General features: G+C 48.3%; 1 protein-coding gene across 1 annotated transcript in view; it reads right to left on the bottom strand.

Annotated features, from left to right (window-relative positions):
- LOC149325442 (uncharacterized) overlaps positions 1-27,785 on the bottom strand; it is a 98,479-nt gene that overhangs the window by 27,781 nt on the left and 42,913 nt on the right. The window contains exons 4-5 of the mRNA XM_089563275.1: positions 12,519-12,645; positions 9,901-10,077 (exon numbers count right to left, since the gene is read on the bottom strand). Coding sequence (XP_089419401.1) covers positions 9,901-10,077; positions 12,519-12,645 — 304 coding nt within the window. The remainder of the gene's footprint in view (positions 1-9,900; positions 10,078-12,518; positions 12,646-27,785) is intronic.

Below are 27,785 nucleotides of genomic sequence, written 5' to 3'. Positions count from 1 at the left end.
CAGACCATGTATATATATATATATATATATATATATATTGGAATGAAGAAGATGACTCAGCACCGCCACCAACGACGACGAAGCGCTAGCGCCGCCGGTGGAGGACTCGTGCTGGAGAACTGCCGCTTGTGTGCCGGGCTCTCGCCACGCTGGTTCCTAGACGACTTGCGCCCGGGTCTTCGTCGCCAGCACTTCAACGTGCCAATAAACCACTCTACATTTGGTGGAGGTGCGGGGTACTCGCGGGGTACTCGCCACCATCAAAGACTTAGTGCGGGAGGAGGTCGCCCGGCAGCTCTCGCTCATATCTAACTCACACCTGTCACCGCCTGTCCTCAGCCCTGAGATCCGGAATGCCATCACGCAGGAGGTCGCCGATGCACTTCCTAGTCTTCGTCAACCGGCACCCTTGGCTCCCCAGGCCGGTCTTCTCCCGATCCAGCCCACCCAAGTTGCCGCCCCTTTAAGCTACGACCCTCAAGTAAGCGTGCCGCCTGCGCCCGCACCCGTGCCTTTCACGGTGGCTGTCAGAAGACCACCGCGGCCGCAGGCCTACGCATATGTTCCTCCTGCGGTACCTGCGCCTGTTTTTTCTCGACAGCGTTTCGCGCCCGCTGCCTACAATCCTTGGCGCACTACAGACAACAGACCGATCTGCTACGCCTGCGGTTTTCCAGGCCACGTCGCTCGCCTCTGTCGACGTACTCTGCCGGCGCCTCTCCACCCCCTGCCGGACTACCGCGATGCGGACCGCACCTTTCGCCCTCCTTTCGATCCACCCCTTCAGGGGACCTCACCTGACCACGCGCTTGGCCGCCAGCCCTACGTTTACCACCACTCGCTCTCCCCTCGACGCCGCTCCTTGTCGCCCATGAGGCGTCGCCCCGTCCCCGCCGATTCGGAAAACTAGCAGCCACAGTTCCTGGGGCACGAACTGCGCTATCATCGCCCTGCTTAAGTCCTCGCCTTTCACCGCCGAATCTTCTTGATGTGTTTGTAGACGGCGTCAAGATACTTGCGCTTGTGGACACTGGGGCAACCGTTTCTGTCATTAACGAAAACTTCTGCCGTTCGCTTCGAAAAGTTACCACCCCATCTTCTTGACTCTCCCTCCGTACAGCTAGCGCCGAGCCAGTTCATCCTTCTGCCGCTTGCACAGCGCGCGTAGTCATCGCCGATGTTTTATATGTTGTCGAATTTTTAGTTCTCCGTGCAAGCTCCCATGACGTCATCCTTGGCTGGGATTTTCTATCCCGCCGCAGCGCCGTCATTGACTGCGCCCGTGCGCATGTTGTCTTTTCTACGCTATGTGATGCGCCCTTCGACGAGCCTTCGATTCGCCGTGATGCTAAGCTTGTTGTCGCCGACGACACTCACATTCCCCCTGACAGTGCTGTGCTTGTCCCTGTTTACGCCGCCTTTGTTTCTGACGCCACCGTTCTCTTCACGCCTTCCCCCATCCTTGCTTCTCGCCGACGCCTCTCTGTTCCCTTCGCCGTCATCGACATTCAACACGGTGCTGCCGCCATCCTCGTTTCTAACACCTCCTTCTCTGCGTTCTCCCTGCTCCGTGGCGAGTGCCTTGGCCATGTTGAAACCGCTCACTTGATCACTTCCTTGGACACCGATGTTACCTCCTCCAGTCCCGACATCGCTGCCCTCACCCCACGTGGCCGTACTCCCGATCACCCACTGCCTTCGGACATTTTCGACCGCTCTATTGACCCCGCCCTCGACACGGCTCACCACGCGCAGCTTCTTGCCCTGCTCAACCAGTTTCGCTCATCGCTTGACCACCAGTCCTCTTCTTTGGGCTGTGCGACCACTGTCCAGCACCACATTAAAACCGGTACCCATACTCCTCGCCGCCAGCGCCCCTACCGTGTGTCACTTCCCGAGTGCCGCCTCATCGCTGAGCAAGTGGACGACATGCTACAACGCGGCATTATTCAGCCATCTGCCAGTCCTTGGTCATCCCTCGTTGTCCTGGTGTCCTCGATACGATTTTGCGTGGACTATCGCCGGCTCAACAAAATTACGCGCAAAGACGTCTACTCGCTACCCCGTATTGACGACGCCCTTGACTGCTTGCAAGGCGCCGAATTCTTCTCCTCTCTGGATCTCCGTTCCGGCTATTGGCAAGTCCCGATGTCTGACTCCGACCGTCCTAAAACGGCATTCGTTACCCCTGACAGTCTGTATGAATTCACCGTAACGCCGTTCGGTCTTTGTAACGCTCCCGCCACGTTCGAACGAATGATGGACAACATCTTGCGCGGCCTCAAGTGGAACATTTGTCTCTGCTACTTGGATGATGTTGTTGTGTTTTCGCCCGATTTTCCGACGCATCTCCAACGCTTGCGCCAGATATTGAGCTGCCTCACCCGTGCTGGCCTTCAACTTAACCTTAAAAAATGTCACTTTGGCGCCCGGCAACTGACAATCCTCGGCCACCTGGTATGCAAAGATGGCGTCCTACCCGATCCTGACAAACTCCGTGCTGTGGCTGACTTCCCTAAACCGACTTCTACGAAACAGGTGCGCCGATTTGTGGGCCTCTGCTCCTATTTTCGGCGCTTTGTCCCTAATTTCGCCTCTATCGTCGCGCCCCTTACAAAACTCCTCAATGGTCCCGCCAACCTGTCTACGCGGGACTCTGCCTGCGATGAAGCTTTTGCTGCCTCCGTCGTCTTCTTACTTCACCCCCTATTCTTCGGCACTATGACCCCAGTGCTCCTACTGAGGTGCACACCGATGCAAGCGGAATCGATCTCGGTGCTGTCCTGGCCCAGCGCAAGCCCGAATTTTCTGAATACGTTGTTGCGTACGCCAGCCGTGCTCTCACCAAAGCAGAGCCGAACTACACCGTGACTGAAAAGGAGTGTCTGGCCGTAGTGTGGGCTCTCACGAAATTCCGCCCATACTTATATGGCCGCCCGTTCACCGTCGTTACTGATCACCACGCCTTGTGTTGGTTGGCCTCCCTCAAAGATCGCCCAGGACGCCTTGGCCGCTGGGCACTCCGTCTTCAAGAATTCGATATTACCGTAGTCTACCAGTCGGGCCGCAAGGATTCCGACGCCGACGCCTTGTCACGCTCGCCACTGCCCTCTCCTGCGCCCTCTTCCCTCGTATCTGATTCCCTACTCGCAGCGCTCACTACTATCGACATGCCCAATCAACAACGCCAGGATCCATGGATTTCTTCCTTGCTCGATGCCCTTCGTGCACACTCTACGTCCTCCTTCCCTCGGGCACTTCGTCGCCAAGCTTCCCATTTCGCCATCCGCGAGGATCTCCTCTACCGCCGCAACTATCGTCCGGACGGCCGAAAGTGTCTCCTCGTGGTTCCCCGACATCTTCGATCTGAGATCTGTGCGCACTACCATAGCGACCCTCAAAGCGCTCACGCTGGATCGCCAAAAACCTACGAGCGACTACGCCAGAGGAACTACTGGCGTGCATGTACAATTTCGTTCGTCGCTACGTTCGCTCCTGCACAGCCTGTCAGCAGCGGAAGTCGCCTCCTCGACCCTCGACTGCCCCGTTACAGCCCTTATCGTGCCCGGCTCGCCCTTTCGATCGTGTGGGCATCGACCTATATGGGCCGCTCCCCTTCACGACCGCCGGGAATCGATGGATTATAGTAGCCATCCCTTTTATAGTCGCCATCGTTTTTGTCTCGCGAACTGAAAGGTTCCGATTAAAAGGGATCTGTTTCTTATACAGTTGTAGCACATCTTTTTGTACAGCACTAATGTACAATTCTAGACACTTGTCACGCTGTGTTGGAGGAACCCAGTGTTTGTAAGACGGCAATGTATTGCACGATGCATTTGAATTAGGGTTATTATGAAAAAATTCTCGAAGGCGAAGATTCAGAGCAAAATTATCCAGATCTCTCATCGACTGAAACACCCCAAAACCGCCTGTGGCAGGACAAAAGATGAGGCCCCGGGACAGCACTTTATTTTCTTCGAAGCTTAATTCATGATCTGAGATATTAATTATATTCGAAAAATCGGGAGGACTGCGTTCTTTTTTAACCGCTAGTGCCGCCGTGAAAGAAGACGGGCATTCTTTGTCAGTTGAATTATGCATGAATTCACGGTCATTGCTAACTACGTTGGAAGAATAGCCTACGTTGTCTCGTAACAGCTTTTTTGTTTTAATGGCGCAAAGCTCGTCTCGCTTTTTGGTTTTGCACTCTTCCAATGCGAACGTTTCAGAAGAGATTAGTTTATAGCGAGAGCACAGTTGGTTTGCGGTATTACGTAATGTATTCCCGGAAGATACATAGTGTTCTAAAACAACACGGGTAAGTTCAAGCGAAGCGGTTGATAGCATCGTATTCCATCGTGATATATTCTTTTCTTACATTTCAGATATAGCTGGTTGTACGGTTATGCGAAGGCCTTTCGGGGCTATGGACGATGCTAAGTAGGTCCTTAGGGCGGCAACATGCAACTCGTGGCGAATGCACTTATCGGCTATTTTTCTGAGCTTTAGAAATCCGACAGAGTAGTGTGTAGGAGCACTGTTACCGGAAAATGACGTGGCTAGTCATCGCTGTCGCTCGGACCGGGAGGCTTTGGAGTTGGTGCTGCGGAGCTTGTATTCGTCACGCTCAGAGGCTACGACAGATTTGTCATTTTTCGTAGGGCGACCATTTTGTCTGCGTGGTTGAGACTTGGAGGCACTAGATGAACTACCCGGGACTGATGCAGGTCTTGTTTTCCCGCACAGTTGGTGAGGCGAAGGCACAGCCCCTGACGACGCTGAAGCAGGCCTTGTCTTTTCACCCAGATGTTGAGGAGAAGGCGCATTCCTTGACAACGATGCGTTGGGCGTGAAGTACGCTGAAGAGCGGTGGCCTTTTGCTGTAGGAGCTGTTCCGACTTGAACGGGTGGCAGAGGTGGTTGCTCATTTCTTGACGACGGTTGGGTGCTGGGGTGGCTCGCTGTGTCGCTATTTGTCACAAACAGCCACGGAAGCATTCGTAGTGGCAGAAGAACCGTTATTTTCACAAGGCGGGGAGACAGTCGCTGAAGTCCTGGACGTTAATGAAGGCCATTCATCTTCGCAGGATCGTGGAGCGATAGGATGAAGTTGTGTATCAGTACTGGTAATCTCAGTGGAAAGTTGGGGCTCACTGGAAGGTGTGCAATCATTCCTGGAAGGTGAAGATCTGTTGTAGGAAGACTGGAAGCAGATCTCTCTAAAATGGCCAGCGAGTTATGAGACGCCCTCAAAACTGGGATGCAGGCCATCAGCCGCGAGGAAACGGGCTGTTGGTAGCCAATCGAAACCATGTTGTAGAAAGCGGACTTGCTTTGAATGTCGGCAGTAGTGCTGCAGAATGTGGTTGAAGTGGCTGGCCTCTTGGTTACAGCGGTGCACGAACGCACCATTGTTGTCCCTTCGACGGCGGTTTGGCGTCCTTGGCAAGATGAGACTTGCATATATTCTGGTGATATCCGGGTGTTCTTTAGAAATGTAATCCAGCAGGGAAGTGTATTTTGCAAAAGATGCTTTTCCGGAACTTGAAGCGATGTCGTTTGTGCCGACATGAAGGATCAATGTCGTTGACGTCCGGGGTACAAAGTCCAAGAGTGCACTTAATAATAATAATAATAATAATAGTTTATTTTTCCTCTTTTACAAAGGAAAGGAGCAGACACGAAAAAGCTGCTTCAGAGAGCAGCTTGACGGGGCGACTGCCCCCTTTCTGACGGCATTTGGCAGCGCAGGATAAATGAACTGATTGAATTTTTACATCAATAAATCAAAATAAATCAAAATAAATCACTTACATCGTCGATGACAGCCCCGCATTGCGTAACGAAGGCTCGGGTTCCACTGACGTGTGGGTCAAAGTGGTGGAAAAGATGTTTCGTCTGTGAATCACCTAGAATGGTTGTTGAGGCTTCGTTCTTTGGGAACTTCCAAAAGACGCGTTTAAACGTGGTCTTCCCGTGATCCATTGGTATTCAATAACGCAGCCAAAAAAAGGGGAAAATCTTGGCACGGTATGTAGTAGTAAGAACGTAGACCAACGTTTGAAACGCTTGAAACAATTTATAGACGTTTTGACCGTGGAGCGGCCTTCGTCAGAATGTCTGGATCGAGAGGGATGGCACAATGTATGTAGGGAAGAACAACGCACAGGATAACAGAGCCAAAAAATTCGATAAAAAGCATCAGGCGCATGTCTACAGAACGATAAATGAATCCCAATGTCAATCACAAGACGATAAATGAACCACAATACACAACAGTTACTCTGTGAAATTTAGTGTATCTGCTGTGTTAGCTATATATAATAAACATGGCAATGTACTTTGCTTATAATCAGTCCTAAGATGAGAAGTGACCATTTTGAACAGTGAGATTGAAGAAGGAAGAAGTTACACATGATCAATGAAACACATGGAGGCAATGAACAGCATAATCAGTATAAAGAATACCTATTACTAAATCTAGAAAAGAAACCGATGACGAACCAGAATACACTGACCTAAAAGCGAAATATTTGGGCATTAAGAGGGTATGGAACTCAATTTTCCTGTGCTTTCATTTAAACCGGAAGACACTGTATTGAACTTATAGATAAGGTAAGACGCCCTAATTTCCCGGTCATGATTAGTTTTAAAGCCTGATTCCAGAATGGTAGCAGAAATCTGATCAAATGAGTGGCCGGTGAGTTAGACATCCCTTGATAGCGGTAAGTTCGGTAGGGCTTGAACGTAATTCGGGTGTCGTGGGTTCGGATCCCACCGGCGGCATGTGGTGTTAGCTTTAAACGATAACATATTCAGTAATATTCAAAATCGAACAACAGCTCAAAATAAATAAGTAAATTAAAAATCCCCTGCGTCCCTTGGTTTCTGCGGCTGTTGGCTTCCCTCATATTTATAACGAGCCCCTCTCACCCCTTCCCTTGTTTGCTTAATTGCTTAGCGAGGGCCTCGGTTCTGGCAGCCTTGACGCCATAGGAAGCATAAGAGGGTTCTCACACAGCTTCCACCCTCGCCGTTCGATGACGTTCTACGTCACACCAGAGGTAACACAGGACGTGCTACGTCCGCCGCTTAAGAACGTAAGTGGCACAGATGAACACTCTCACGGTTAGGTTATTTGTAAACATAAATACCCTCGAAAGCAGAAGATTTGACAGCCGTCGCCGTAGTTCAGCGGTAGAGCACTGGACGCGTAATTCGGAGGTCGTGGGTTCGGATCCCACAGGCGGCATGTCGTTGTTTTTTCTTCTGCTTTTCTAATCAATTAGCTTTAAACGATAACATATTCAGTAATACTCAAAATCGAACAACAGCACAAAATAAATAAGTAAATTAAAAATCCCCTGCGTCCCTTGGTTTCTGTGGCTGTTGGCTTCCCTCATATATATAACGAGCCCCTCATTCCCCTTCCCTTGTTTGCTTAATTATATATATATATATATATATATATATATATATATGGGATATTTTAAATTTATTTATTTTGCTGTTTTGATCAATTTAAAATATTACTGAATACGTTATTGCGTAAATATAATTGATTATAAAAGCAAAAGAAAAAAGAACCACATGCCACAACCACAAAGAAATCCCCTGTGCCCCTTGGTTTCTCTGGCTGTTGGCTTCTCTCACATATATATATATATATATATATATATATATATATATATATATATATATATAGCAGACAAGGAAAGGGTAATCAGGGGCTCGTTATAAATATGAGAAGCCAACAGCCACAGAAACCAAGGGGCACAGGGGATTTTTAATTGGTTTATTTATGTTGTGGTGTTGATCAATTTATATTACTGAATATGTTACCGCTTAAAGCTAATTGATTAGAAAAGCAGAAGAAAAAACAACCACATGCCGCCGGTGAGATCCGAACCCATACCTCTGAATTACGCGTCCGGTGCTCTACCGCTGTGCTACGGCGACGGCTGTCAAACTTCCTGCTTTCTGGGGTATTTATGTTTACAAATTACCTAACCTTGGGAGTGTTCACCAGCGCCACCCACGTTCTTAAGCGGCGGACGTAGCACGTCCTGAGTTACCGCTGATGTGACGTAGAACGTCATCGAACGGCAAGGGTGGAAGCTGTGTGAGAACCCTCTTATGCTTCCTAAGCCATCAAGGCTGCGAGAACCGAGGCCCTCGTTAAGCAATTAAGCAGACAAGGAAAGGGGAATTAGGGGCTCGTTATAAATATGAGAGAAGCCAACAGCCACAGAAACCAAGGGGCACAGAGGATTTTTAATTTGTTTATTTATTTTGTGGTGTTGATCAATTTATATTACTGAATATGTTACCGCTTAAAGCTAATTGACTAGAAAAGGAGAAGAAAAACAACCTCATGCAGCCGGTGGGATCCGAACCCACGACCTCCCAATTACGCGTCCCGTGCTCTACCGCTGAGCTACGGGGACCGCTGTCAAACTTTCTGCTTTCTGATGTCGTCAACTAACAATGGTTACACACGTCCGAGTAAGTGAATGCCCAATATAAGCTTTCTACACCCCGGCCACGCGACATCCAGTGGGATCCGCATCGAAAATTCGTACACACGGGGCAAGTGAGAAGCAGGTTTGTTAAAAGGCACTAGACGCGTATTTCTGCAATTGAAAGGACTGTGTGACATTCGGAAGGTATGAATAACCAGTATGAATCCCACGATTGAAAGCTCAACTACGAACCCTATCCAAAGCAGGCAAAAGCCGACAATTACCAATATTAAGGCGGAAGCCTTTAATACCTCATAGTTGTAAGCAGGAGTTGTCGGCAGAAATGTCACGCTTTTCAATAGGCCGAAACGGTCGTGACGTTAGAGGGCGCGAATTTCAAACGGGGCCAATTGTACTTTGGCCAGCAACCATGGAAGCAATTAAAGGGATCGTATAGTGGTGCTCTAAGTAAGTGGGACTGAGTTTACTTAATTGCTTAATTGTCCGCTTATCCTAGTTAACGTTTCTAGTCAGACCAGATAAATAAATAAAACCGAGTAGGAAATTGGTCGGGTTTGGGAATCGAACCCCGGTCTCCGGAGTGCGAGATGAGCATGCTACCACTCCGCCATGCCAGCTCGATGGTTTGGAATGAACAAAGGCGCGTCTAGTGAATACGGTCTTTGCGTTCACTTCCATCTTCCTCCCTTTCCGTTACGGCGAGGTTTAGGTTTCCACAGAGATATGAGAGACAGATACATTTCGTTTCCTCAAAAACCAATTTACCGACGAGCAAGGCGTGGAACCGAACGGGCGATGGCGTTCTATGGACTCCCTGGCAGCGTTGCAAGACGCTGACGTGTTTCACTTTTAGAGGCGAAGCCTAACATCTTAACAACGCATCGCTGACACAAGCAGCAACACTGCGCTTAAGGCTTTCGCCTCACCGCACTTTAGGTCACCAAAGTGCCCCCCTGAATTTTTTTCGCCTTTGTCATTAAAAGTACCCCATCACACGTTATTGCTCTGTGTCCTGACTATGATGAAATCATTTTTTCTCAAGGCCCTTTGTAAGAATGTTAGTTTATAATCATGTGTTACTTACCTGTTATAGATCTTTCTAGCGATAGACTTAAACGACCAAGCGTATCCAGAAATGAAGCCATTCAACGCAATAAGACCGATACACATCGTTGCTCCGTCACATATTCAATAAATAATGTTTATAATTCATTGTATTCTTATTATTCTGTTTGTTTTCACATTGTGTACGCCCTTCTGCTCGATCGAGGAAGGCGCAGAGCAAATTCTAGCCTTAGTAACCAGAGGCAACAGCTATTCGGGCAGCGGTTCTGCCAACTAGAAGTTCTAAACCGGTGATGAATAACGAATTATAAAACATTTTGTGTCAATCAAGATTTTTTTTTCAACAACTTACAGTGGGATATATAAATCTGTCGTAATCCCTGCACGTTTTCTTCGCTGGAGATTGCACGTGCACTTCAAGCAGAGGAGATGTGGCAACGTTCGTGAAATACCGAACATTCAGATCTACCGCAAGGAAATATTTTGTAGTCGGACTGGTCATATTTGTTATAAACTTCAGCATTCTCATCTATCAAGAGAGAAGAGATGACAGCATAAGCAGAAACATCTTGTACATTGTTTTAGAACTGCAATAAGAAACAGCGAAACAGTAAATACCAAGGAGAAAAAAGCGAAAACCAAACACGTCTGTACACCATTCAGCAGATTTCATGCAATAGCTTCACGTTTCAGCAGACTTTCGGGCAAAGAAAGTTTTATCACGTTCAGTCCAGAATGGTGGTAGCAAAATTTTATTTGTCAAGGAAATTAGAGGGCCACAAGCCCCGGGTTGTCCGCACGACACCAGTCACAGTTTAAACGTTCGTGTGGTCCACTACATATACGGCCTGGCTGACGATCTTCTTCCGGGTCAGAATGCTCTGTGTATTATGCGCTGTGTGGCCAGTGATTGGAAGCTGAGAATTTAGAGTCCAGTGCAAGCGCGCAGCCGGCACAGCTCACACCCAGCATGAGCCGCGCAAGAAGCCTGCGACTGCAGTGACGTTTTCCTGCCTTCAGTCAAGAAGCTGTTTAGGTATTTGCTGAGGTATAAAGAGTCAGCGCCCCTTTACCTGTGTAATGATCATTGCAACTTTGCATTTCCCCGAGTGTGTCAGCTGTTAATTACCGACATTACCATTGTTGTCATCATACTGACCAATAGCAGCAGTCACGTCAATTTCACTGCTGTATGGAGTGGCTCTCATTGTTCACTTACCCTGTCCTATCTACAGCGCGCGCCTGAAACCGCCAATGATTTAAAATTTTTACCGCCTTCGCTAACAGCTGTAAACACTAATTCGGTATACTTCTCTGTCTTTCACATTCGCCGCCTTGTTTGCACAAACAACAAGTGCTCCTTTCTGTACATTTCATAACATGACCAACTCACTGCCTTCCCTTAAGTTTATCTACAAGGCTATAGAAAAGCCTTGCCTTGACGTGGACGTTTTATGCAGTGAGGAAACCTGTCGCCAAAACCTTCAAGAAATGCTGCCACCTCATCTTTACTGAGAAGGGTGTGCTATGTAATACCGAGAAGAAATTTAAAACTGAGCAGTCGCCAAAAATGTCGCAATATGTTACAATACGCGGTAAACTGTACAGCTTTCAGCGCACGAATAGGGCAGGTCAATCATGCTACTTATTTTAGGGCTTTCAGTCGAAACATTGGCGTAGCCACCGATTAATCAGGGACGTCCTGCTGGTTTCTTGCCATAGCATATCGCCACGATGGTGTGTGGAAGTAGCACACAGGCGGACATGACGCTAACCAATGGGGAGGTCCGACTTTCACTGCTTGTGATCGCGCCGTGTAGTGCTCAGCCAAATGCCGCGCACAGGAACGGAGCGCTTGCGCTCTTCTCTCTATAGCCTCTCTTTGAGCATTCCTGCAGTAAAAATGAGACAAGCTGGCCCACTCAGGCGTTCACGCCTACAGACCCCAGCCAAAGTGAGCTCAAAGGCTTTAAAAGAAAACGCATGCCTGTCCGTAGCGGGACACTTTGTGGCCTCCTGAGCCAGAAAATAACAAGAAATTAGGGCATTAAGCATACACATTACTTTAATAAAACGTCAAAATAGTGTACATGACAATGAGGGACCGCATTATCACAGCACCAACATCACTTCGAGTGGACAACTACAGCTCCGGCGGCAGCTAGGAGGACTGTGCATCAGGTGGTGACAAAGCTCAAAACCAAGACGAATAATGCTGGGAAGCCGCTAAATCTGAGAGTGATTAACGTAACTTCTACTGTTCGGTTCCAGTTTTGATGCTCTTTTCTATTTGTGTGCTGCCTAAACTTACCTTATCACCAACCAGCTCAGTTATGTGTCCATCGATAATAACACCTGTATTCGTACAACTGGAGGATAAACAGAGTTAAGACCAAAACGTAATGGTAGAGGAGCAATAGACAATAACAATAAAATTACTGTAGGCCGTATGCCTATGACAAGGTAGTGAAAGCACATAAAGCGTAGAACAGAGGACAGAGGATGCTTCGGGATACCGCAGTACAGCAGCCATCAACTGCCATTTAAGCGGGAGAATTACTGCACTTCTCAATTTGATGTAGGTATCCCTTGACCAAGCTTTCATTAGTCGGATAGGTGAAACGTTTAGGACATCTGCATCCCAGTATAGCAATGGCCATAGTTGCATAATGTCGTCGTAAGCAATGACCAGAGGTTCACACGTCATTTACGACCAATGTACTGAACGCTTGTTAGGGCCGCCATTTTCGCCAGTGCCGTACAGATATATCTGAAGAGTTTTCGGATGGTGCTCATTGCGTGCGTGAGACTGCCTTGTGGACTTTAATATCGACCTAGTCAGAAGTTTCCGATATCATGGCGTGGTTTGTGCTTGAACATCTTTTTCGTGAGCCTTAAAACAGGAGGTAAATGAAAATCTACTATATCTCTATCTCCAGAGTCGTTCTATAGCAGAATGCCGTCGCTCACCACGCTGGTTTGGTAGCTGTCAATGAAGCACGAATCATCCCAGGAGCTGATGGGTTCCACATGACAATCTCCGGCATATCTGCCCCGCTCGGCTATAGAAGTGGTCAAAATCATAAATGTCACCATCCTGTGAAGAACATTCAACATTGATGGCTATCGGGCAAATTACACACTTCCATTTTTCTGAGGAATTTCATAGTTACAAATACCAGACTGGTTTACTTTTGTCACACAATCAGATTATACCCACGCATTAGGTCTCCCAAAGGAAAAAATCTATAGAAATGACACTGCTACCTAATAAAGAAAAGAGTACAAAATAGAGCAAGCTTTAAACTGCCATTTTTGGCATGATAGAAAGCATTTAACGCTCTTCAACATATCTTGCGAAAATAACTGTACATAAACGGCGCATGTGGAATAGCATTGATTTTAAGTAAAAATTTTCAGTGATTGGTATCACTGTGTTAAAGCTAACGGCATATCATCTAGTCAAAAATCTTATACGCCGTCTCACACGGCTATAATTTAGGGTCATACTTACTTCTAGTCTGCATTAATGATAATACTTTAGTACCTAGTTACGCATAAAGAGTTTTATATGCTGACAACAATATCACTTTTAATGGCTTAAGGGATGAATACTGTCACGTTGTAGTGACGGCAGTCCAGCGGTCACGAAAACACCAACAAGACCTGGAAACGAAGCTCTTTATTTCGGCTGACTTGCGCCCGCAAAAAAACTGAATCACTTGGCGGCGGCGTAAGCAACAAACGTGCTCGTCAGCCGTCGAACTGCTAATGTCCGCCGCTCGCGGCATCGATCAATTTAAAGCCGGCAAGGAAACTTCCAGATAGCAGGACAAGATCATCTACAGTAATCTGGAAAAACCTAGATGCAGCCTTTCATGGCTGCGATCAATCGAGATTAGACTGGTCGCTTCTCACGTCACGAACAAAAATAACAGCCCTTTCCTGCAGCCTTGAGCGTGAACGAACACACAATACAATGATACGTGGCATTACCCCCCTTCCAAAGAAGCATCGTCTCGATGCTTTAAAGTGAAAATAAACACGGAGAATGAAAACTTCGAGTCCTTTAGCGTTCATAATATGGCTTCAGGCGTACGACATGTACGACTTCCGGGCGTGGGCGGCGTCGCTGAGATGCTGTCGTGCCGTCGGGGATGACTTCGTAGTCGAGGTCACCGATGCGACGGAGAACCCTGTACCGGCCAAATAAGCGTCGCAGAACTTTTCGCTCAATCCACGGCGGCGAACTGGCGTCCATATCCAAACCCGATCACCTGGCTTGTATGCGAGTCTCGTCGGCGCAGATTGTAGCGTCGGGCGTCGCTGTGCTGCTGGTCTTGAATGCCAAGCCGCGCAAGTCTTCGGGCTTCCTCGGCGCGATGAAAGTAGGCGGCGACGTCGACTTTGTCTTCTTCGGAAACGTGCGGGAGCATTGCGTCGAGTGTGGTTGTGAGCTTCCTGCCGTATACCAGCTGGAATGGAGTAAACCTGGTTGTCTCCTGGGCGGCAGTAGTATAGGCGAAGATCACGTAGGGCAGAATAGAGCCCCACGTCTTTTGTTCGCCGTCGATGTACATGGAGAGCATGTCTGCGATGGTCTTGTTCAGACGCTCTGTGAGTCCGTTGGTTTGCGGATGATAGGCAGTTGTCCTCCGATGGCTTGTCTGGCAGTACTTTAAAATGGTTTGCGTCAGCTCCGCTGTAAATGCCGTCCCCCTGTCTGTGATGGGCACTTCGGGGGCGCCGTGTCGCAGGAGAATTTGTTCGACAAAAAATTTTGCCTCTGTTGCGGTACCATTAGGCAAATCTTTTGCTTCGGCGTATAGGGTCATGTAGTCGGTGGCCACGATGATCCACTTGTTGCCTGATGATGAAGTCGGAAAGGGGCCGAGGAAGTCCATCCCCATTTGCTGAAAGGGCTTAGTTGGAGGTGGTATGGGGTTCAGGAGTCCGGCTGGTCTAATCGGAGGCGTTTTCGTCGCAGACACTCACGGCACGTTTTCACATAATGGGAAACGTCGGAGCTAGCCGCGGCCAATAGTACTTCTCCTGGATGCGGTGCAACGTGCGAGCAATCCCGAGATGTCCCGCAGTCGGCTCATCATGACATGCCTGCATAATGTCTTGCCTAAGATTCTTGGGCACGACAACATGTACTGTCCAGTTGGACGCGAAGTTCTTCAGGAGGACATTATTGTGAATGACGAAGGACAACAGTTGGCGCTTGAATCCTCGAGGAGGCGATGCAGTCTTGCCTTTCAGGTAATCAACTATGCTTTGCAACTCAGGATCGGAGCGCTGCTGCTGCGCGAAACTGCTGGCGCTTACCGGTCCTAAGAAAGCATCGTCGTCTTCTTCTTCGTTTGCTGCGTCGACGGGGGCTCGCGACAAGCAGTCAGCGACGGAATGCTTTCGGCCAGATTTGTAGACTACAGAGTACAGTTATGTCGAATTCTTGAAGACGCAGGCTCCAACGAGCAAGGCGGCCGGAGGGATCTTTCAAATTGGGTAGCCAGCACAGAGCATGGTGATCGCTCACAACCTTGAATGGTCGTCCGTACAGGTAGGGGCGAAATTTCGACGTGGCCCAAATAATGGCGAGACGTTCTTTCTCGGTCGTCGAATAGTTAGCTTCGGCTTTCGACAGTGAACGGCTAGCGTACGAGATAACTTTTTCCTCTCCACCATTTTTCTGAACGAGCACCGCTCCTAAGCCCACACTGCTTGCATCGGTATGGATTTCGGTTTCGGCGTTTTCATCAAAGCGCCCGGGCACAGGAGGGGACTGTAAGCGGCGCTTTAGCTCTTTGAAAGCTTCCTCTTGCGGCATTTCCCATTTAAAAGGCACGTCCGCCTTGGTAAGTTGGATCAAAGGCTCAGCGATGCGCGAAAAGTTCTTGACGAATCGCCGGTAATAAGCGCACAATCCAAGAAATCTCCGTATAGCTTTCTTGTCATTAGGCTGTGGAAACTCTGCGATCGCAGCCGTCTTCTGAGGGTCTGGGCGAACTCCATCCTTGCTTACGACGTGACCAAGGAAAAGCAGCTCCTCGTAGGCGAAGTGGCACTTCTCTGGTTTCAGTGTTAGGCCTGAAGACTTGATTGTTTCCAGCACTGTCCGAAGCCTTGTGAGGTGGTCTTCAAAGCTTGTGGAGAAGACAACAACATCATCTAAGTAGACTAGAGAAATTTGCTACTTCAAGCATGGGAGCACCGTATCCATTACTCGCTGGAGCGTCGCTGGGGCAGAGCAGAGGCCGAATGGCATCACCTTGAACTCGAAGAGTCTGTCTGGTGTGATGAACGCAGTCTTTTCGCGATCTCTTTCGTCGACTTCAATTTGCCAGTATCCGCTCCTTAGGTCCATCGATGAGAAGTACTTAGCTTTGCACAGCCGGTTCAATGTATCGTCCATGCGGGGGAGGAGGTACATATCCTTCTTCGTAATGCTGTTCAGGCGGCGGTAATTGACGCAAAAGGGAAGGGTGCCGTCTTTCTTTTTCCCTAGGACGACTGGTGCTGCCCAGGGGCTCCTCGACGGCTGGATGACGTCGTCGCGAAGCATTTCCTCAACTTGCGAGCGGATAGCTTGGCGTTGTAGCGGCGATACGCGGTAGGGGCTCTGTCACAGTGGTCGGGCGTGTTCGTCTGTGACAATGCGGTGCTTGGCAAGCCGGGTTCGTCGCACATTCGATGCTGATGAGAAGCAATCGCTGTACTTTTGAAGAAGACTGCGTATTTGGTCTTGTCTGCTCCGTGGTAATGCTGGGTTGATATCCAACGTTGGTTGATGGCGTTGGTCAGATGGTTCTACAGGTTGGTCGGGCAGGGAAAATATGTATCTGATGTCTGCCTGCTCGTTGAGGAAAGCGATCGTTCTACCTTTGTTTAGATGCCGGTATTCTTCGGTGAAGTTGGTTAGCAACTCCTGGGCTTGGCCATTTCGGATTTGGGCGACTCCCCTTGCGACGGCCAGTCCTCGATCCAGGAGTAGCTGGGTGTTCCCCTCGATGACACCTTCGGCAGTTTCGATGTCTCCAGTACCTATGCAGGCGAGGACACTCGATCGGGGCAGCACGCTCAATGCTTCGTCGAGGACGTTTAAGGCAACGTGATGAGTTGCGCTCGTCGCAGCAGGTATGGCGTTCTCCGTGGAAAGCTTGATCGACTTAGATCGAAGATCGATGATCGTCCGATGTTCATTCAGGAAGTCCATTCACAAAATCACGTCTTGCGGGCATTGCTGTAGGACCAGGAAGGTTGTAGCATAGGTTCTCCCATTTACAGTAACTCTCGCGGTGCAGCGTCCTGTAGGCGTAATCAGGTTACCACCTGCGGTGCGGATCAGCGGACCATACAGAGTTGTTGTCACTTTCTTCAGTCGAACAGCGAATGGCCCGGTCATGACGGAGTAGTCACCTCCCGTGTCGATCAAGGAAGTAACCGCGTGACCGTCGACCGTAACTTCAAGGTCACTTGTTCGCGTTTTTTATTGCACGTTGTCTATGGTGTCCGATCTCGGCTTCGTCGGGTATTGAGGTTGCTGTGGGCGTACTCCGACGTTACTTCTATGGGAAGCGGTAAAGGCGTCAAGTCTGGGCGCGTCGTCGTCGCCGTTGGTGTTGTCGTCGAAGTTGTCGTCGTTGGTGTCGTCGGAGTTGTTGTCGGAGTTGTCGTCGGTCGAGGATCTTTGTCCTTGCGCTTAGAAGCAACCTCACCTCCAGGGGCTGCTTTATTCAGTTTAACCTTTGGGGGATGGGGGAGCGTCCACGCACGGCGTAACCTCGGTTAGGAGATACAAAGCGTGGTGACGATGGCGACCGGGAACGTGATAGGCGGCTCGGCGATGGGCATTCTTCCCGACGCAAAAACTCTTCGATTTCGGATGGTCGCTGGCCGGGTCGGGGTCGTGGAGCGTCGTAAGAGAACCCTCGGATGCCCAGTCTTCTGTATGGGCAGTGCCGGAGGACGTGACCGGCTTCGCCGCAGTGGAAGCATAGTGGGCGGCGCTGGTCGAGAGTTATCCACTCGTCGCATTTCCTTGGCTGTGTGCGACGCTTGTAGGACGGGCGGGTTGGGGCGGGAGGGCGGTGGTCCAACGCAGCTGGCTGAGGGCTATTATTGCTTGGGTCCCGTCGTCGAGGTGCACGACGGCGCACAGCTGCGGCGTAAGTCATGGCTGGGGGCTGCAGAGGCTGAGTGGGTGTCGGCGTCACAGCCAAGGCCTGTTGAACCTCGTCCCGGACGACGTCAGTGAGCAATGAAAGCTGCGGCTGCGTTCCCGTTGGCAGGAATCATCGGAGCTCTTCTCACACAACCTGACGGATAACCTCCCGCAAGTTACCGTTGTTAACGGTGTCCAGGCATCTTTATGAGAAAACGCGCTGCTGGCGGTCATATGGCAGGCTCTGGCATCAAGTGTTTTTTCCATGGTGGATGCCTCTTTGACGAATTCCGCAACGGTTTTCGGTGGGTTCCGTACGAGGCCCGCAAAGAGTTGCTCTTTAACTTCTCGGATAAGCAGCTTGACCTTTTTCTTCTTCCTTCATGCTCGAGTCGGCACTCCGGAAGAGACGCTTCATCTCCTCAGTGTACACTGCAACGGTCTCGTTTGGGCGTTGTATGCGAGACTGTAGCAGCTGCTGGGCTTCCTCCTTTCTCACGACGTTCGCGAAAGTCTTGAGAATCTGCTCCTTGAAGGTTTCCCAATCCGTAAGGCTAGCTTCCTCATTCTCAAACCAGACTCTTGCTGGTCCCTCCAAGACGAAGAAAACGTACCTAATTTTCATGGCGTCGTCCCAGTTGTTAGAGAGCCACACGGTCGAACTGTTCCAGCCATTCTTCGGGGCCAGCACCAGGCGAAGCGTGAAAGGTTGGTGGCACCCGGGGCTGCTGAAGAACGATTGGAGCCGTCGTCTGGGGCAAGCTCATGGTGGACATTGCTACTGGCTTTCGCTTCCGGGTAGGGTCCGGCAGAATCACGAACTCAGGTGCGTCGCCTTGCAGACGTCGGCTTGGGCGGTGGACTGGACTCAGGTCCTGCGGTAAATAACTCAGAGGGCTGGCGTCACGACTTGTACGGGGTGTCCGGAACATGGGACGCTACCCAGCACCTCCCCCAGATGTCACGTTGTAGTGACGGTAGTCCAGTGGTCACGAAAACACCAACAAGACTTGAAAACGAAGCTCTTTATTTGGGCTGACTTGCGCCCGCAAAAGAACGGAATAACTTGGCGGCGGCGTAGAAAAAGAAGTTTATTTTTTTCTAAGTCAACAAAAATACAAAGCAAAACTGCTGAACTCATTGCTCTGATCAGCCAAGCACATGGGCTGTGACGCAACACTGAGCACGTCAGTAAGGCAGAAAGACGTAAGCAACAAACGTGCTCGTCAGTCGTCGAACTACGAATGTCCGCCGCTCGCGGCATCGCCCAATTTAAAGCCGGCAAGGAAACTTCCAGATATCAGGACAAGATCATCTACAGTAATCTGGAAAAACCTAGATGCAGCCTTTCATGGCTGCGATCAATCGAGATTAGACTGGTCGCTTCGCGCGTCACGAACAAAAATGATAACAGCCCTTTCCTGCAGCCTTGAGCGTGAACGAACAAACACTATGATCCGTAACTACAGCGCAAACGACAGGACAGCGATGAAGAAGGGACACCACACAGCGCTGACTCACAACTAAATATTTATTGGATGCCAGCAGGTATAAATACCTCCCTGGCGGCCAGAAAGAATGCAGTCCACATTAACATGCGTGACTGACATACTAGTATACCAGTCACGTGCTACGAAGCAAATCACATGCGCGAGAATACAATATAATCAGTGAGCAAGCACTTGTCAATATTCGCAATCAAGGTATCGTCTTTCTTTTTCTGACAACGCGACAGATGAAGCACTGATGCATTCTTCCGAGAGCCTAGCTATTAAGTGAGCTTCAATGATCTCCCTTGCTAACGAGACACGGTTCTTTTCTAACACTGCACTTTCCTGATAGTTTGGCGCAGACATAGGTATCATCGTCATCTTCATTGCCTTTGCAGTGCCTGCAATGTTTCGCATCGTGGCCAGAGATAGCGACACGGGAGACATTATACTCATGCTCTTTGAGCCTTTCATTTAAACATCGGCCGGTTTGGCCGATGTATCGCTTACCACAAGACAGTGGCAGCGAATATACCACCCCTCCCTGGCAAGGCACAAACTGTTTTTACATATACCACCCCTCCTGTGCCTTGCCAGGAAGGGGTGGTATATTCGCTGCCACTGTCTTGTGGTAAGCGATACATCGGCCAAACCGGCCGATGTTTAAACGAAAGACTCAAAGAGCATGAGTATAATGTCTCCCGTGTCGCTATCTCTGGCCACGATGCGAAACATTGCAGACACTGCAAAGGCAATGAAGATGACGATGATACCTATGTCTGCGCCAAACTATCAGGAAAGTGCAGTGTTAGAAAAGAACCGTGACTCGTTAGCAAGGGAGATCATTGAAGCTCACTTAATAGCTAGGCTCTCGGAAGAATGCATCAGTGATTCATGTGTCACGTTGTCAGAAAAAGAAAGACGATACCTTGATTGCGAATACTGACAAGTGCTTGCTCACTGATTATATTGTATTCTCGCGCATGTGATTTGCTTGGTGGCACGTGACTGGTATACTAGTATGTCAGTCACGCATGTAAATGTGGACTGCATTCTTTCTGGCCGCCAGGGAGGTATTTATAGCTGCTGGCATCCAATAAAACTTTAGTTGTGAGTCAGCGCTGTGTGGTGTCCCTTCTTCATCTCTGTCCTGTAGTTTGCGCTGTAGTTATGGATCATCGAAAACCCCAACTCGCCCAACAAATGCTTTTGTCGAACAAACACTACAATGATACTTGGCAATACTTAGAATCAATTGCTGACGCGCAACTGCTCAAACGGCTGTAGAGGCTATTCAGTAACTAACTGAGCTAAAATACAAGCTGTACAAAAATACAGTCTTCAACCCAATAGTCACAGGAGATTGCGCCACAACACAGGTTGCGACCAGATTTTGATAGAACAGGTAAAACGAGAAAATTATTTACACGTCACTCTGTGAAGAACTTTCATGCACCAAGCATGTTGGTAAAGTGAAAGCTGACTATACCATTTGTAATTTCCGGAATTCCATTGCTGACTGATTAAAACAGTTCCTTTAAAATTATCTTATTTACTACAGGCTACAATGTAAAATTATACTACCAAAGTATATGCACCAAACCATAACTTTGGGAAGACAATAATAAAAATTTATGCATAAATAAAAAAGCACTGTGCATATTTGACAACTACAAAGGTGATACACGTAACCTACGAGGCCTAAATGCACAAAATGAGATATGCTAAACGCGAACCAGGTTTTTCGCTACAAACTGCTGCAGTAGATCTAAGAAAGCAGACTGCGTGTACTTAAGCAAAAAGCCCCGCCGCGGTGGCTCAGTGCTTACGGCACTCGGCTGCTGACCTGAAAGACGGGGGTTCTATCCCGGCCGCGGCAACCGAATTTCGATGGAGGCAAAATTCTAGAGGCCCATGTACTGTACGATGTCAGTGCACGTTAAAGAACCCCAGGTGGTCGATATTTCCGGAGCCCTTCACTACGGCGTCCCTTATAGCCTGAGTTGCTTTGGGACGTTAAACCCCAATAAACCAAACTTATGCAAAAATACTTTAGCACATAGCTAAGCCGCAATCTGATGAGGCGGGTACCAAATTATTTCTGCCAAGTTTTAATTTATCTGCCTACTAAACCATGAAACAGATCTTGCGAATGAAGAAACTTTTGGTGAATGCTGTGTTACTTATATATTTAAGAATTGTAGTATCAACTGTTTTACCACTAAAACTAATTGTTTACAAGGTTTATGCATGGCCGGCATAGCTTGCGCTTGCCACTGTATAACTGCGGCTTTGTCTAGCATGGGTGTTGCACTGCAGGTGTATTGGTTTAAATTTACGGTTAGGCATATTGATGGCGCACTTCTTGATGATTCTTCCCTGTGCTCTTTGCACACTGGCCTGCAAAGTGCTAACTGCTGTTTCATTTTGCTGAGCGATTACGACTTTGCATCGCCTGCGTACGTCAGCTCTGTACAGAAAGACACAATTTTCGCATTTAAGGTTTGTTGCCAATCTATTCTTCTTGATATTTGTACAGCTGCAACGGAAAAAGAATGGCACAAGTGAATCATGACCGGAGCGAAAAAATCGCGACACGCGGCGCTATTGTTGCCGAGTACGCCGATAGCGAGGGTGTCAGGAACATTCCATTTCCTAAAGCGGGGGTGGCCGGCTGAAAGCAGCCCACCTAGACATTCGCCCATCAAAAATGCAACGTCGCAAACGAACGCCTGTAGATGCATGTCTTATCAGCCAAACCATGTGCTAAGGCGACTAAGCACATGAGATCGTTTTATTTATTTTTTTTTGCGCTGGCGTGGCGAGCAACGTTATCTTTATCACCGTTTTCCTTTAAAAATGTGCTGGGGAAGCACTTTAAAGAGTGGGGACGCACTGGCAAAAGTATTGTGTGGCAGCGCCTGCTTTCGGATGGGCTGCCACCCCCCTCTGGAAAGTGGAATGTGCCAGGCACTCTCGCTATCTCGCATACAGCTACGATAGCGCCGCGTCTCGCAACTTTTCTGCACCGGTCATGTGTAACTTGTGCTAATCTTTTTCCGTTCCAGCTGTACTGCAGTCCGAGAACGTTAGGTAACCTCAGGGTTTTTATTTCTTAGCCTTGGCGTTCTCTAATACACTATCAAAGCAACAAATAAACAAAGAACAACAAGCTATCAGGCAGCACAAACTGTCGGCCCAATACTGGGAGAGAGCTGACTATTCTCGCCCTATATATAGGACCAATAATGACTTCTTTGACGCCATATTGGCATAACCATTCAGTATCATATCCAACAATGGCCCTACTCATCCGCTATTTTCCCCATATTGGCTATGCTCTGTTACATCATCTCAAACATTGGCCCTAAATGCGCGCGGTTGTCTCTATATTGGCAATGCCGCTTCATTACACCTTTAATGATGGCCGTACTTGTCAACTGTAGCCCCAATAATAGCAATGCCACTTCACTAGACCTTCAACTATGGCCCTACTTGTCTGCTCTTATCCCCATATTGGCAGTGCCACCTCTTTGCACCTACAATGATGGCGCTACTTATGCGCTTAGTTAATATTCATTCCCCAAGGCAACAATTTTAGGAAAGCGGCGTCTTTTGTCATTATGGTATGTGGTGTAGAGGGCAAAGAAACTTTGTTGCTTTCAATTTTCATCCGACATGGGTGAGGAAAAAACACCGAAACGATCTTTTGCGTGTGCCTGGAAGATGCGCATCACTGTGTTTCGTTTTTTCTTCTTCTTCATGCAAGCTCAGTGCTTCATTATAACTATAAATAATACGGTGTGATCGAAGTGGGTATATAGTTTTACCACAAACAAGCGCAGACAACCAATTTCCTTACTTGATGCTCATTTGATGCGTGCAAGGGCGAGTGACGCTGCCTACTGCACTGAGAGCAGTCTAGGAGTGGGAAAAGGATGTGTTACATAAACAAAAATAAAAATTATTGATCCCCGTTCTCAAGAAGCGAAGCTGTTTTTCAAGCTTTCCCGAAATAAGGAGATTAAGAACATTAGCACTGCTGTAGCTATAAGAGAATTAGGTGGGCGACGACGAAGACACGTTAGCACGGACTCCTTGTACATGAATACCACATTCGATAGGTTGGGGCAACCAAAAAGAAATAAATATAATAAGCCCCTGTCTTCACCACGTACGTACAACAGGCTTAACCCAATTGGAAAATAAAAGAATAGGCCAGTAGGCAAATTGTACTTTCGCCACCCGTGGGTGGAAAAATAAAATAAAACGGAAAAATGCTACTGTAGCGACCCACAACCGGGGGAGCGGGCCCGGGGAGACTTCCCTGATCTCCCCTGGGAAGTAGCGGAAGGGATGGGCAAATGGATGGGAAATTGGAAATTGGTTTGGGTTGTAGGAATTGGGTGGGATTGGGGACAGCAGGGATTTTGACCAGATTTGGTTTGATTTGATCCTGAGTTCCTTTTCAGGCCTCCTTGAAGGGCGAGCACTCAGTCCACCAATAGTGGGCCCTCGGCGTCGAGCGTACTCCCACACCACAGAGAACGTTTTGTGGGCAATCTCCGACCGTCTGAGAGAGGGAAAACCTACAGGGGCTCGACTAGGATCCCCTCCCCCAAGCCGGGTTCCGCCACACCGACCATCCCACAGTACTAAGATGACGGATTTTTCACACCACTCGTTCGGTACTTCGGCTCTTACTCCACTGGTACTCGCACACGCAACAGTTATCCTTTCAAGGTTTTCGCGGCGTTCGTGCCCACAGACGATCGCCCCTGGCATAGTATGTGAAACTACAATCCATTCTCCCACGCTTTCATGGTTGAAGTCTCAATTGATGTCCGCAGTTATCATCACATGCTACCCCAAGGTAGCATGTTGTCTCTCTGCGATTTCGCCGGGTCTACTAACCGTTACTCAGACAACCGCCGGGCTTTCCCGCTTTTCGGAGCTTACTGGCCTCCCGAGCATGTTACTTACTCCATCACTTTCATGTTTTCGGGCCAAAGGCGGCTTCCCTTGTACTTTTTGTTTTGTGCTTTTTTGCATTGTGTTTATTGTGCCCCTCTTGCCAGGACCCTTCACTGAGCCTGCAGTATGTCCTAAATAAATAAATAATAAATAAACAAAGCTTGGTTCGCCCAGCCGCATGCCCCCGCGAGGCACCGAGCTCTTCGTGATCGGAAACCAATGCGTCCGCGGCTGGGTGGTACGCCCTCGTACCGAGAGGGAACCGTGCGACTTTCGATTTTGCGAATTTTGGAACGACCGCGTCTACCTGGGCGATTTCGTCGCTCGGTAAAACGACTAAGTCAGAACCGCGTCTACCGAGGCGCGAACACCAACGGCAAAACGACTAAGTCCCGACCGCGTCTACCGGGGCGGCCACGCCAAAAGCAAACAAGTCGTTCTGGTCACCAGTTCTGCTTTTGAACCGGATTCCACGTGCCCAGTCCGTCTCCCTTCTCGGACCTGCCCTCCCACTCAGGCAACGGGCATCGTGTGCTCGACAAGCTCACAATGTCGTGGAAAGTCTGCGGAACCTTTCTTGGGGATTCGCAAGAACCTTTCTTGGGAATTCGCAAGAGTGGGTTCCGGCGGCTCCACTCACCGCTGTGCGTAGCACCTAAACAAAACCTAGCAGCCGAAACCGCACCGGTCTGTATTTGTTGGCGGGGGGGGGGCACGGGCAGGTTGCACAGTCTGATTTCCTCCCGGCATGAATACCACAGTAGCACATTGTATTTCCTAGTGTATCACGCGGAGGGGACACGCCATGCTTGCGTGCACCACATCAAGTCAAGCGAGAATAGTGGCCTCTTGTCCAGGGCACGTTGTGGGAACGCAGCCGCTCACTTCTTGAGCGTGTTCTGCATGCTTTGTTATCCGTCTGAGGGGGTACTGTGTAGGCGCCTAGGGAGAAGGAGGCATGCTGGGAAAGCCAGGGCGCCTGGATACGCAGGGGAACGGGGGGGGGGGGGGGGGCACACATCTAGGCGCCCTACCAAAACCTGTTTCGGCTCACAACAGCATACTTTCACCTCGAAATGTGTTCAGAAACTAATATGGTTCTTGCGGCTTTGACTTTGCGCCGACCTTTTTTTTCTCCCGCAGGAAAAGCGACAAAGCACTGGGACAACTTCTGAATACCAACTCTCACAGCGAAGCGTCTAGCGCAGAGGAGTGTACAAAATGGTGACAACTTCATTTTTCAGCTTCGATGAAATAGATTTGCCGAACGCTGGCTACCTCTTCAATCAGCGTGGTGGAGCGTTGTGTGGCCCGACTCATATTGCGTTCACTACGACATCGGTCGTCTATCGCTTGTGCAAGATTAGTATTAGAAGCGCTTATTCTTCCAATGCAGCGGGCCTCTCAGGCCACATGTAATATTTCCGTGCCGTGTCCCTTTGTCTTGGTCACTTGCAGGCATGCAAGAAAATGCGGAATTCCTGGTCCCAGCGAATTTTACCCCACGTCTGTGAATTAATCACCCATAGACTATCAGAACAGTGCTTTCGTGTGGTTTTCAATAAGAGTTCCGTCTCCCATGTTGCATGCATGCAAAGCGACATCAATAATCTGCTTGCTTAAAAAAAAAGTGTACTCAGTCTCCTGTTTTCATCACCGCATTTTGCAAAACTGTGCAAGCCATCTTTGGAAGGCATATTTTATTCCATACAGAAAAAAAAAATTGCTCAAAGCTGTTCAATGGGGAGATGCTCCCACCTGTGCCATACTTTGCTGGGAACCAGCTCGCAATATAGACACGTAATTTTGATAGTAAATATAAAAATATATTCTTTTGTATTAAACACTATATTAACCTTGTTTGTAACTTCTAATATGGTTGTATTTCAGGGTGCGACACGGCAAATTAGGGTTATAAATTAGCCGTACAGTGGAAGAGGAATTTAGTAAATTCGATTCCACATTTTGCAATGTGGGGATTTATATTAAGCCTCATTTAGAAATTATTCTTTAAAAATCTGTTGCTAGCACCATCTCGCACACTGTGCGCCATAAAATTGAATGTGTTATTTTAGTTCTTGTCTTTTTTGTGCGATGGTTGCGCTTGCACTGATGATCGCATCATGCATCTCTTTGCAGCTTCGATGTACAGTGAGGTCATCGCGCAAGAGCTCGGCGAAAAATTTCGTTCCGGAGAGTGCAAAAGTTATCTTACAAGAGGAATGCAACGATTAGTGCCGGTAAGACTCATCGGTTCAGCGGCTCCGGCCAGAGTGCATCTCACGATGTAGTGGCACCGTAGATGGAATAAATTTTATTCCTTGAATCCTTTCTTCCTTTCTTTCTTCCTTTCTTTTTTTTATTTCTTTCATCCTTTCTTTCCTTCTTTGCTTCTTTCCTTCTTTCTGTCTTTCTTTCTTCCTTTCTTCCTTTCTTCCTTCAATTCTTTTATGCATGTCCGCTGGCTGCTTATTTATAAAATGTTACATTAACAAGCTCTAGCTGGTAGAAAACAAGCACAATAAGTCTGCATTATTCTTCGTACAAAAGTCAGCGCAAAACACGACACTCACAAGAAAGGTGGACAGGACAACGCGCTACTGACAACTGATCCTTTATTGGAAAGAAACACGTAATATATAGGCACACCGTGACACCACCTATCAGCTGCAGCAAACGTCAGAATGATGTAAAGGGTCAAAAAAGTGATAAAAGACACAAAGACTGAAAACACGACATAGCTAAAAACGATAAAAAGCGGCGAAAGAACATTAAAAGCATGGCACGTGGTGTATAAGGCCAAAGAAACATGACTGAATGGAATCCAACAGGGTGATAACAAAACGATATTGTATAAAAAACGTAACAAATGCAGTAAAAGAAAACACGTGAAACAAGAAAAACCTGATAAAAAAGCCTGTGCGCTGAACACTTGATATTACATTGGGGGAAAAAAACACCTGTACACATGCTCTTACTAAGCGCACAGGCTTCAGCGCACAGGTGTTCAGCGCACAGGCTTTTTATCAGGTTTTTCTTGTTTCACGTGTTTTCTTTTACTGCATTTGTTACGTTTTTTATACAATATCGTTTTGTTATCACCCTGTTGGATTCCATTCAGTCATGTTTCTTTGGCCTTTTAATGTTCTTTCGCCGCTTTTTATCGTTTTTAGCTATGTCGTGTTTTCAGTCTTTGTGTCTTTTATCGCTTTTATGACCCTTTACATCATTCTGACGTTTGCTGCAGCTGATAGGTGGTGTGACGGTGTGCCTATATATTACGTGTTTCTTTCCAATAAAGGATCAGTTGTCAGTAGCGCGTTGTCCTGTCCACCTTTCTTGTGAGTGTCGTGTTTTGCGCTAACTTTTGTACGAAGAATAATGCAACAACTAGCCCAGCAACAAGTGTTACTTAAGTCTGCATTGTTGTTGGCCAATCTACATGTATCAAAAGGTTGCTTGCAGTCGTGGATGAAAGCTTGGCTCTTGTGGAGAAAAACAAATTACAGAATACATAGCAAGGGGTCGGGATCCGCCATCACATGCACTTTCCAATTCGCCTTGCAATTGATAGCCCACCTCTAAATGATATTCGCAGTACATCAC

This window comes from Amblyomma mixtum, chromosome 10 (genome assembly GCF_055824585.1).
Source record: "Amblyomma mixtum isolate Tamu chromosome 10, ASM5582458v1, whole genome shotgun sequence".
NCBI classification, from domain to species: Eukaryota; Metazoa; Arthropoda; class Arachnida; order Ixodida; family Ixodidae; genus Amblyomma; species Amblyomma mixtum.
The sequence above is the reverse complement of the archived record's forward strand: the minus strand, read 5'-3'. Positions and strand labels throughout refer to the sequence as shown.